The sequence below is a fragment of the Pelophylax lessonae genome (assembly GCF_965119305.1).
Source record: "Pelophylax lessonae genome assembly, chromosome: 8".
Classification (NCBI taxonomy): domain Eukaryota; kingdom Metazoa; phylum Chordata; class Amphibia; order Anura; family Ranidae; genus Pelophylax; species Pelophylax lessonae.
The window spans coordinates 241297769-241310316 of NC_138775.1; the positions used below are offsets into that span (position 1 = coordinate 241297769).

The 12548-nt window shown below is 42.7% G+C and overlaps 1 protein-coding gene across 1 annotated transcript in view; it reads left to right on the forward strand.

Moving 5' to 3' along the window:
* The window catches only part of LOC309562236 (calreticulin-like), a gene marked incomplete at its 5' end in the record, with an annotated part of 72188 nt that overhangs the window by 27087 nt on the left and 32553 nt on the right, over positions 1-12548 (forward strand). Inside the window, 2 exons of the mRNA XM_082266357.1 lie at positions 6048-6149; positions 8114-8317. Coding sequence (XP_082122483.1) covers positions 6048-6149; positions 8114-8317 — 306 coding nt within the window. The remainder of the gene's footprint in view (positions 1-6047; positions 6150-8113; positions 8318-12548) is intronic.

Here is a 12548-nt window from a genome sequence, read left to right on the forward strand (position 1 = left end):
AACCACGCAGAGTACAAAGATAAAGACATTGACTTTTTTAAGCGAAAGCTAAAGGAGTATCAGAAGAGTAAACAATTTATGAGCAAAAAATTTCAAAATGCTAATTAAAAAGCCACAGAGGCTTCTTACAGAGTGAGTTACCGCATAGCACTTGCAGGAGAAGCACACACAATTGGGGAATCACTAATAAAACCATGTGCAAAAGAAATAGTGTCATGTATTTTAAGTGAGAAGTTGAGTAAAAAAATTGAAGCTGTGCCACTTTCCAACAACACAGTTTTGCGCCTTATTCATGATCTTGCTGATGACATCCATACTGAACTAATTTCTCGACTGCATCAATGTGATGGGTACTCACTACAATTAGACGAAGTCCACAAATGTTGCAGGACTTTCAATTTTGTTGGTTTTTGTTAGATATCATTTTGACAAACAGATTAAAGAAGACTTGCTTCTGTGTGAAACTTTGAAAACTCATACCACTGGTGAGACCATATTTAACTGTATTCAGAAGTTCATGGACACACACGGGATAAATTGGGACAAATGTGTAGATGTGTGCAGTGATGGTGCCAAAGCATTGGTTGGGATAGTGGCAGGTGCTGTGACACGATTAAGAAATGTTGCAAAAAACAGCACCAGTTCTCACTGTGTTCTTCACAGACATGCACTGGTAGCTAAAAATATTTAAATCTCACTTAAAACTGTGCCAGACTAATCAGTCCAGATTATTAATTTCATTAAAAGTCAACCATTAGAGTCACGACTATTTAAAATTATAAGTGAAGATATGGGTAGTCACCACTCTACTCTGCTTTTGCATTCAGAAGTCCGTTGGCTATCACAAGGTAAAGTCCTTGATAGAATGTTTGAATTGCGTCAAGAGTTGTTTGCATATTTCCAGGATCACAAATTTGGATTATCTGATTGATTAATAAACACTCTGTGGTTATCCAAAGTAGCATGTCTTGTAGACATATTCATAAAATTAAATGACGTATGTTTATCACTCTAAGGAAAAAACACAAATATTTTTAATGCAAGAGATAAACTATTTTCACTGTCTCATAAGCTGCAGTTTTGGACCTCATCTGTTGGGCAAAATAATTTGAACTCTTTGCCAACACTTAAGGATTTTCTTGAAGAATCAGAAATTGAACTTGAGCTTGCCCTAATATCTGAAAATCACATTTCTCGGCTCTGTAGAGAGCCCGTTTATAACACAAGACAAGAATGCATTATGCTCTTTACTTTTTGCTCTTACCTCAGTCCTGTAGACTGCAGTTGGTAATGCATATTTCTTATATCTGAGTTGTACTTCATGATGTTCCATGTTGTAACTTTTATTGTTTACTTATTATTACTGTTCTTCGGGCCGTATTTACGGTCCAGTGCTGTGCTGTTTATGTGCCCTATTATATAAATAAAGAATTTGAAAAAAAGAAATTAAACTTGAGGATGAAATTTGCGAATTGTAGATCATCTTCGCCATTTAATCACATCTAATATTCAGTATTTTCCATTCTTGAATGAAAACAATAATGACTGGGTTCAAAATCCATTCATAAAAGACAAGCCAGACAATTTTTCTGATGTAGATTTTGAGAATCTGATCGATATAACTTCTGACAGTCAACTAAGCCAAAAATTGAAAGAAGTTACCCAGAATTGTCCAAGCGGGCAATCAAAGTTCTGTTGCCATTCGCCAGCACATACTTAAGTGAAACTGGATTCTTGCTTTACTCTGCAACAAAAACATAGTATCGAAATCGACTTGATGCAACTGCAGAAATGCGAATACAATTGTCAACAATTGAACCAGATATAAAAAGAATTTGCCAGCAAAAGAAAACATTACACTCTGCTCATTGAAAGGTTTGCGCTGGGCTGCGCTGCATCGCGCTACTCTATGGCACACACACCCACAGGTCTGTGAACCAGTCAGCCAGCCACAGGCCCTGCCTGACTGTACCAGCTTGCCAGCCACAGGCCCTGGGCCAGTACCTGCCAGCCACACATGACACAGGGTGCCAGCCAGCCAGCCACCAAAGGGTGCCAGCCAGCCACCAAAGGGTGCTAGCCAGCCACCCACCCACCACAGGGTGCCAGCCAGCCATCAAAGGGTGCCAATTGCCAGCCACCCACCAGTGTGCCAGCCAGCCACCAAAGGGTGCCACTCACCAAGGGGTGCCTATCACCCACCAAAGGGTGCCAGCCAGCCACCCACCCACCACAGGGTGCCAACCAGCCGCCCACCACAGGGTGCCAGCCAGCCAGCCACCAAAGGGTGCCAGCCAGCCATACACCCACCACAGGGTGCAAGCCAGCCGCCACAGGGTGCCAGCAAGCTAGCCAGCCATCAAAGGGTGCCAGCTGCCAGCCACCCACCACAGTGTGCCAGCCAGTCACCAAACGGTGCCACCCACCCACCAAGGGGTGCCAGCCAGCCATCCGCCAAAGGGTGCCATACAGCCACCCACCACAGGGTGCCAGCCAGCCACCCACCCACCCACCACAGGGTGCCAGCCAGCCAGACACCCACCAAAGGGTGCCAGCCAGCCACCCACCCACCCTAGGGTGCCAGACAGCCACCACAGGGTGCCAGCAAGCCAGCCACCAAAGGGTGCCAGCCAGATACCGACCAAAGGGTACCAGCCAGCCACCCACCACAGGGTGCCAGCCAGCCACACACCCACCACAGGGTGCCAGCCAGTCACCAAACGGTGCCACCCACCCACCACAGGGTGCCAGCCAGCCACCCACCCACCACAGGGTGCCAGCCAGCCAGACACCCACCAAAGGGTGCCAGACAGCCACCACAGGGTGCCAGCAAGCCAGCCACCAAAGGGTGCAACCAGATACCGACCAAAGGGTGCAAGCCAGCCACCCACCACAGGGTGCCAGCCAGCCAGCCACCCACCACAGGGTGCCAGCCAGACACCCACCAAAGGGTGCCAGCCAGCCAGCGACCCACAGGGTGACAGCCAGCCAGCCACCCACCACAGGGTGACAGCCAACCAGCCACCCACCCACCACAGGTTGCCAGCCACCCACCACAGGGTGCCAGCCAGCCATTAAGCCACCCACCACAGGGTGCCAGCGAGCCACCCACCACAGGGTGCCAGCCAGCCACCCACCAAAGGGTGCCAGCCAGCCACCAAAGGGTGCCAGTCAGCCAAAAGGGTGCAAGCCAGCCATCCACCACAGGGTGTCAGCCAGCCAGCCACCCACCCACCAAAGGGTGCCAGCCACTTATCACCGCAAGGTGCCAGCCAGACATTTTGTTTAAGCCTATATTAGTGTCTTTTTCAAGTTTCAATGGAGATGGATGGAGATAGAAAAATTAAAAGTGTGGTCTGGGACTATTTCTCTTCTCCATCTCCAGCAGCACTGTTTAACATCAGCAGCACTGTGCAATACTTGCAAAAACAATGTAAGCATGGGATCAATAACTGCAAAAAACAAAAATACATCTAATCTTTGGGCCCATCTAAGAGCTCATCATGTTGAATTGTATAATGCAGGACAGAAAAAATTAAACGAATCACAAGGTGAAACATCACTATCCCAGGCAACAATAACAGATATGTTTCAGGAAAAAAAACAGGTGGCTAAAATCTGATGGAAGATCCCAACTGCTGGACAGAGTAATCACAAAGAGGATGGTCACTGATAACCAGCCATTTACAATAGTGTCTGACTCTGGATTTAAGCGGTTGCTGTCCATACTTGATCCAAGGTACACACTGAAGAGTGACAAATTTTATCAAACTGAAATGCTGCAAAAGATTCACCAAAAGGTCGTTGACAAAGTAAAGACTATGCTGCAACCAGAGAATGCTGGCAACTCACTCTCATTCATGACTGATTGCTGGTCAGGACAAATAGAATCACTAATGAGTCTTACATGCCACTTCATTGACAGCGGATGGACAAGAAGGCATTTGGTGTTGAATACAAAAGTGATGCAAGGATCTCACACTGGGGAGTACATTAGAGAAATGTTTCTAGGCATGCTAGGAGGATGGGGAATCACCAAAGACCGAGACAGCGGAGCGAAAATAGTTAAAGGTATGAGACTTGCTGAAGTGTCAGACCTCAGTTGCATGGCACACACCCTCCAACTTGTGGTAAATGATGGTCTGTCAAACCAGAAAGCTTCGCTTGACATTATTAGCATGCTGAAGAAGCGCGCAGGCCATTTTTCACCATTCTATTCTTGCCAAGCAGCGACTGAGATGCATTCAGGAAGACCTTGGCCTACCCAAAAACAACTTGATACAGGCTGTTCCAACACGATGGAACTCAACACTACACATGTTACAAAGGATGCTGGAGCAGAAGCAAGCTCTCACTATATATTCTGGTGAATATGGACTTGGAGAACATTCTTGTCCTACTGCTGATCAGTGGGACATAGTAGCCAACATTATTGAGACGCTCCTACCCATTGCGGAAGTGACACTAGAGGTGAGTCATTACGATTCATCTGTGTCCTCTGTCATCCCATGTGTGAGAGTGCTGAAGATGCTTCTTCAGCAGAATGAAGGACCCAACACACGTGGCATTAAAGCATGTAGGCAGGCCATGAGGGATTGCCTCACCAAACGGTTTGAGAAGCATGAGGAGAATAAAAATGTTGTGCATGTCTTTTGGATCCTCGATACAAGAACCATTCTTTCTCTTCTGATAATGTATTGGCCAAGGCAAAACAATGGCTGACAGAAGATTTTCAACAGAAGGTGCAGGAGGTTCCTCCTGACGTAAAGAAAAGTCAAGAAGAGAAGGTTTCTGATGTGCAAGAGCAGGATGCAGGAGAAAAATGTCCAAAAAGACAACGAACAGAAGAGAAAATTCACTGTGGGCAAATAAATGCCATGTTCAGCGTTTTATTGGGGCCTCATGCGGAGGATTCATCAGAATCGGCAATAATGAGCCTGGATGATGAACTTCATCTCTATTTGAAGGAACCAGTAGTTGACAGAAGTAGTAATCCTCTTCAATGGTGGAAAGAAAATTAGGCACGCTACAAAAGACTTGCTTCACATGCTAGACGATACCTTTCTGCTCCTCCTTCCTCGGTAACAAGAGAGCGTGTTTTTAGTGAAGTGGCAGCAATTTATGAAAAGAAAAGAAGCTATTTAACTGGTGAACATGCTAAAATGTTATGCTTTCTGCATTATAATATTGTTCTACCTCACTGGGAGTATTGATTTGAAAGTGTAGTAGTAGTGTCTGTCCACCAGTCCACTGAGTCCACTCCAATCCGCTGTATAGCTTTTGTCTAGCTATTTTTCTAGCAGTTTTACACTGACTGCACTGCGCTGCAGTCAGTGCAAAACTGCTACAAAAAAGCTAGACAGTGGATTGGAGTCAGTGGACTACTGCTGCAGTAGTGCGCCACTCACTGCTGCAAAAATCTTAAATCACTACTGCCCTCGTGCAGTCGTGATTTAAAATGATTGCAGTGAGTGAGTGCCCTACTGCAGCGGTAGTCCACTGACTCCAGTCCAATCCACTGTGTAGCTGTTGCCTAGCTTTTTTTCTAGCAGTTTTGCACTGACTGCAGTAGTTACAGTGAGTGCCATACTGCAGAGGTAGTCCACTGACTCCAGTCCAATCCATTGTCTAGCTGTTGCCTAGCCTTTTTTCTAGCAGTTTTGCACTGACTGCACTGCACTAGTGATTTAAAGTTATTGCAGTGAGTGAGTGCACTACTGCATCAGTTTATTATGCATTAATGCACAATCAGAATGATGTAAAACTAAATATCCCTGCAATTGAAGTTTTCTTATCAGTTCTCATGCAGTTAAGGTGTGAAGAACGAGCCCTTAATATTAAAAATGTTAATAAATATAGTTTTACATGTGTCGAAATTTGTGTTTATTTTGCAAAATTTTAAATGTACAAAAATATCGGCCAATATCGGCAGTTACCGATATGCGATGGCCAAAATATCAGTATCGGCAACGAAAAACCGATATCGGTTGATCAATAGTTTAAACCCTTCAGTTTCACTTATGCTATTTATGTTTTTTTTTTTTCAGATGAGTGGCAGAAAAGGTGGGTTGAATCCAAAAATAAATCTGATTATGGCAAGTGGCAGCTGAGTGCTGGGAAATTCTGGGGTGATCCTGAAAAGGATAAAGGTAAGCTACACGTGACAATTATTGGACTCAAAGAGCAAGGAGGGTGCGTATAGTGAAGTAGTCCACAAGAACCAATCAGATGTCATTTTATTGTTCACAGTGAAGAATTACTTCTGATTGGTTGGGATGGGTAACACACTTTGGCCTTCACTTTATTACTGTGATATAATTTCGGACATTTTACCTCTTGTCTCTATATTAAAGCCCAACTTCAGCCAAAATGTTTTATTTAGTTTTGGATGTAGTAAGGAAGGGGTAGAGCCTTTTTTTAGGCTTTTATTGCAGTCTCTACTGGCGAAATTTTCCTTCATCGAGTAAGTAATAGAAAATCTCTCAGATGGGGAGACAGACAAAAAGACAATTTTAGGAGAGTGAGGAAAAAAATATAGATTCTGTTTCATTGGTGTCTGGGCCTTCCTGTCCCTTCGATGATGACACTCCCCATTTCTTGTATGGAACAGCTGATGTCTCAATAAAGAGAACCTGTCAGTAAAATTTGAGGGGTGGTGGCTTTAAAGGTAAGTTTAAAAAAAAGGAACATATATAAAGTAAAACAACACAAACAGCGCGCTTGCACAGAAAGGAACCGGCTGTGAAGCTGCAAAGGCTTCACTGACAGTTTTCCTTACAAAAAATGGTGGCGGCAGCACCTGGAGCCGATTGAAAAATTAACTAGGGTGTCTTCATTGCGAGTACCCTGGACAGGTAAGTGTCCTAATATTAGAAGTCAGCAGCTACAGTATTTGTAGCTGCTGTCTTTTAATTTTTTGGTGGGGGGGGGGGGGGGGCTGGAGCTTTGCTTTAAATAGATAACCTGTAAAGGCTTTTAAACCATTGCCTAAGGACAATTTTAGGTACCAAAGTTGGTTGCAGTTTGTTGTAAAAAATTTTTTTATTTTTTTTTAAAAATTGGGTAATATATTAGGTTTGATTTACTAAAACTGGAGAGGGCAAAATCTGGTGCAGCTGTGCATGGTAGTCAATCAGCTTCTAATTTAAGTTAAGCTTTGACAAAAAACCTGGAAGCTGATTGGTTTCTATGCAGAGCTGCACCAGATTTTGCACTCTCCAGTTTTAGTAAATCAAACCTAATATATTACCCAATTTTTTTTTTAATTTTTTTTAGTAAATCAACACCGTTGTGTTCATGTGAACTCAAATTCATTTTAGTGTATTTTTTACTGAAAATTTGCATTTGATAAACATGTACTAATATAATGTGACATAAAAAAACTTCAAGCTACCACCATTTTCATCTCCAGGATCTGTTTTTGCTGTATGAAAATATATAATGTTTGGGGGGGGGGGTTAACTAACCTTAAGACCTAAATACTGTATTTTAACGTGTGCAGAAACTGGAAAAAAAGCTGTTAATGTACATTTAGATCTTCTAAAAAAGAAAGTAATATGCCAGGATTATATATTTTCCATAGCATATCAGAACTGTTGAAACATTTAGGCCTCATTCACACAGCAAGCCAGTCATGGTGTTTCAAATATTTTGAGTCGAACTGGGATCCGAAGTCTGTTGGACAGCCGCAGTCAGTAAGTCTCTACAAAACAATGACAGGCTTACAGTGGCCACAGCTGTCCCTGGGACAAAGTACTTGCATCCAGGTACTATCATCTGTCTGTAACCACAGCTATTTTCTCCCTATGCCAAATACAGGCAAACGCCAGCGGACATCTGCAGCCACTGTCAGCCTGTCATTACTTAGTATTTGCTTGCTGAATGCAGCTGTCTGCACACCCCTGGGAGACTGGCTGCAGTTTTCCGCAAAATACTTGCAGCAGTATGGCTCTTTAAATTAGGCCTTATTCAGTATTTTTTTTATTTTTTTTCGTGTGCACGTAAATATGTGAAAATAATTGTATTGTTAGTTTAGTATTTTTTGCCTTTACCTTAAAAAGCATTGTTTAAAACACAAGTTAAAAGTATACCTTTTAAATGTCATTGCTGCCAGGTATACAGACCACTCAAGACTGGAAGTACTATGCTCTATCAGCTCGGTTTGAGCCAATCAGCAATGAGAACCAGAGTTTGGTGATACAGTTCACTGTTAAACATGAGCAAGGAATTGATTGCGGAGGAGGCTATGTGAAGTTATATCCTGCAGATACAAACCAAGAGCAGATACATGGGGACTCTTTATATTGTATTATGTTTGGTGAGTAGTTCCTTTATGAGAAGAATATGCTTCAAAAGTAAGCTACCCTTGATAGCGTTGAGTTTGTGACATGAGCCAAAAAGTGGCCGTAGGCATGCAAATCCCTCAGCAACAGGCCGTGACAAATCTATTCATTACTAATCAAATGATATGGTTCATGAACTGCGAGATGTTCCTTCTTCTCCATAAAAAAGGTAATGACTGGTCATTGGTTTAGAAGAGAGTGAAAGAAAAATTGATGATGATTGAAAATTCTTAGTATCATTATGCTGTTAATCTTACATAACCAGATTGTCATAAAAATTATTTTAATCTGTTTTACATCTGTCAGGCCATGCACTGCCCACCGGAAAGTAAACCTGGTCCAGCCTAAAAAGTAACAAAATAGTAGCAACAGGGCCAAAGTGCAAGCACCTTGCAGTGCATGCTAGTACCTTTTTTAGTCTTCAAACAGATATAGTTACATAGTTACATAGTTACTGAGGTTGAAAAACGACACCAGTCCATCCAGTCTAACCTATGATGTGTGTGTTTAAAGTTAACAGTATATTGTACATTGACATCATATCCCCTCTCAAGCGTCTCTTCTCCAGAGAGAATAAGTTTAATGTTTGTAGTCTTTCCTTATAGCTGATGTCCTCCATTCCACTAATTATCTTTGTTGTCCTTCTCTACACTCTCTCCAGTTCCAGCACATCCTTCCTGAGGACCGGTGCCCAGAACTGGACAGCATACTCGAGATGCGGCCGGATGAGAGTCTTGTAGAGTGGGAAAATTATCTTTTTATCTCTGGAATCCCCTTTTTTATACATGCCAGTATTGTGTTGACTTTACTTGCAGCAGCTTGGCATTGCATGCCATGGCTGAGCTTGTTGTCTACTAGGACCCCCAGTTCCTTTTCCATGTTAGATTCCCCCAGAAGTTCTTCTTCTAGTGAGTAACTTGCTTTCGTATTTCTGTCACCCAAGTGCATTACCTTACATTTTTCAACATTAAACCTCATTTGCCATGTAGTTGCCCACCCCATTATTTTGTTCAGATCTTCTTGTAAGGTTTCCACGTCCTGTGAAGAAGATATTGCCCTGCATAGCTTAGTATTGTCCGCAAATACTGAGATTGTGCTGCTCATCTCATCCTTTAAATCGTTTATGAAAAAATTAAACAGGATTGGTACCAGGACAGATCCTTGGGGGACCCCACTTTCCACACCCGACCAATCTGAGTACTCCCCATTTATCACCACCTTCTGGAATCGCCTCTGAAGCCAGTTTTCATTCCAGGTACTCACCCTATGGTCCAAACCTATGTACCTTAGTTTGTACAGTATGCATTTGTAGGGAACTGTATCAAATGCCTTTGCAAAGTCCAGATACACTACATCTAAAGGCCTTCCTTTATCTAGATGGCAGCTCATTTCTTTATAGGAGGTAATAGATTGGTCTGGCAAGAACGATTCTTCATAAATCCATGCTGATTACTACTAATGATACAGTTTTTATTACTAAAATCGTGTATATAGTCCCTTATCATCCCCTCCAATATCTTGCAGACTATTGACGTTAGGCTAACCGGCCTGTAGTTCCCAGGGATATATCTCGGCCCTTTTTAAATCTTGGTGCCATGTTGGCTTTTCTCCAATCAGCTGGTTTCATTCCTTTCAGTAGACTCTCCTTAAAAATGAGGAACAATGGTCTGGCTATCACCTGGCTGAGTTTCTTAACCCTCTGATGTAAGCCATCTGGTCCCGGTGACTCATTTATAATACGTTTTTCGAGTCTAGTTCTGAGTCTGTCTTCTGTTAACCATTAGGGTACTTCCTGTGACGTGTGATTAACTTTTACATTACAGTCTAGGTTACTGTATCCCCCCAATTCTTTTGTGAAGACTGAGGAGAAGAATTTATTTAGAACTTCTGGCTTCTCTCTGTCCTTTATAGCCAGATTCCCTTCATCATCCTTTATGGGGCCAATATGTTCTGGCCTCACTTTCTTACTAGTTATATACTTAAAGAATTTCTTGGGGTTTTTCTTACTCTCTTTCGCTATGTGCCTTTAGTATTCTATCTTAGCCGCCTTGATTGCGCTCTTACATTGCAGTTGCATCCTTTGTAGTGCTGGAATGCTGTCAATGACCCCTCTGCTTTGTATTACTTGAAGGCCTTTTCTTTTGTTTTTATATGCATTTTTACGTTGGAGTTTAGCCACCCAGGGTTTATTTTAGCTCTTTTAAACGTATTCCCTATCGGAATTCACTGGCCAATAACTTTATTAAGTATTAAGATTTATTTGTCCTTGTGGAGCCTATAGGTTCCTATCGCAAGTTTCAGACTAAAGGCTCGCACACACGATCAAAAAATTGTATGAACAATACTGCTTTTAAAGCAATCGTGTAATAATCTGATTGCTAGTAAACAGCTTTTGAAAGCTGATCAGGACAGGTGGTGCGAAAATATCAAATGGGACAAGCACAAAAATGTTTCTCGGACGATACTAGATTGTACAATTTTTATTCAATCAGTACAGTTTTCGTCTGAAAATAAAATACAAATATACTACAATACAATACATCACTTCCAAATTTTTATTCTGTCGTACAAGAATTTTCCTGACACAAGCATGACAGCATACACGTATGGGTATAGGCTTATAAATAAGTCGGTTCCCCTAAGGCGACGTTCTCTTTTTGTTCCTCAAATGCTCAACCGGTTATAACTATGGAAACACTATTTTTATATTTGCCCTCACCTTGCTGGATTCATCTGGCCAGCCGCACAGGTTCAGTCTCTCTCCTGTGATGAAGCTCCCTCCATTTGGGTGTAAACCACCTATACAAGGGAGGCCTCCCCCAGCTCCAGGTAATGAGGTGCAAGATACTGGTCTCTGGATGCAGGTAAAACAATTCTGCCTAGTTGTTTGTTGGGACTGATCTAATCTCTCCTCCCTGGTGAGGTATGGCTCCACACACTATTTGTCAGTCTGGCGCTCTGTGGGTATTTTGTTTCCCTTGCAATACACTGGCATTGTCGTTAGGGCTGCTGCCCCCTTCCAAAATGGCTCCTTGTCTACTTCCTGTGGCTGTACTGCAGGCTGCCCTTTTCAGATGGATGTGTGGATGGGGATGGCGCCCGGCAGACTTGCGGTCGACAGGGAGCAGCAAAATGGTGTTGGGATAACTTACGGCTCAAGGTAGTAGCGTCCAGTAGCCCTGGGCGGCTGCCTGGGGTGTATTGGTTGCCACCTGTTCAGGAATCGAGCCTCTCCCATCACTTTAGAGCCAGTCAGGGATGTGTGCTGCACAGGTAGGTTAGCTAAACCATAGGCAGTTATGGTTTGTCATGATTATTATGCGGTTAATATGTCAGGCTGCCAAAGTAGGGTAACTTGCTGTTATAGTCCTGTTTGTTTCATTAATGCCTCACAGGTTTTGTTTTGTCTGCAGTACTGCTAGTGCATGGCCTGATATACAGGTGTTGCTGTGCAAAGTTGAGTGTTTCCTATTAACTCAACGATGCCTGGCTCTGCAAGTTGGATTACTGTTTAATGCTCTAATACCTGGGTTTGCTGTTTTTAACCTTTGCAGAGCAGTGGCCTAGTGTAGGTTATCCTGCCAGAACTATTGGTCTAAGGTATATTAACCCTTCCTTGTGCTTCTTATGATATAGTAATGCTTCAGTATTAATGACTCCCATGCATTGTATTGCTGCTATGCGTTTAAGGTGTGCTTTTGGCTGCTAAATGTTAATGGCTGCTATACGTTAGGGGCTGCTAAGTGTTTAATGATTGTTATGCATTAACCTGTTATGTCTAAATGCTGAAGTGAAGTTCAGTACTCTGCTTAAGTTTACAGTGCCTTAAGTAATTTGTCTATTACACATCTATTGGTAATTATTTTTTTCTTAGGGATTAATCCTAGCACACAATAGCATATAGGTCCATTTGCTGCTTAAATGTCTGCAGATAGATGTGTGGGCGGCCACTGAAAGTGTATTAATGCTAATGTCCTAGTCCTAGCCAGTACTTCCAGGCATTTATTATGACCAAAAACCTGCAGCTCATATCCTTGAGGTATGAGCAGACCCAGAGACCAGCCGTGATCATTAAGGTGAGGGTCAGGTATACTATCCTCAAATAAAAAAAAAAGAGTGCGTGGGCAGTATGGATGGTAAAACTTTCCAGCCCGTAATACCTTCACCACTCCCCAAAGGAAAAGAGGCAATTTGTTCCTTCAACTG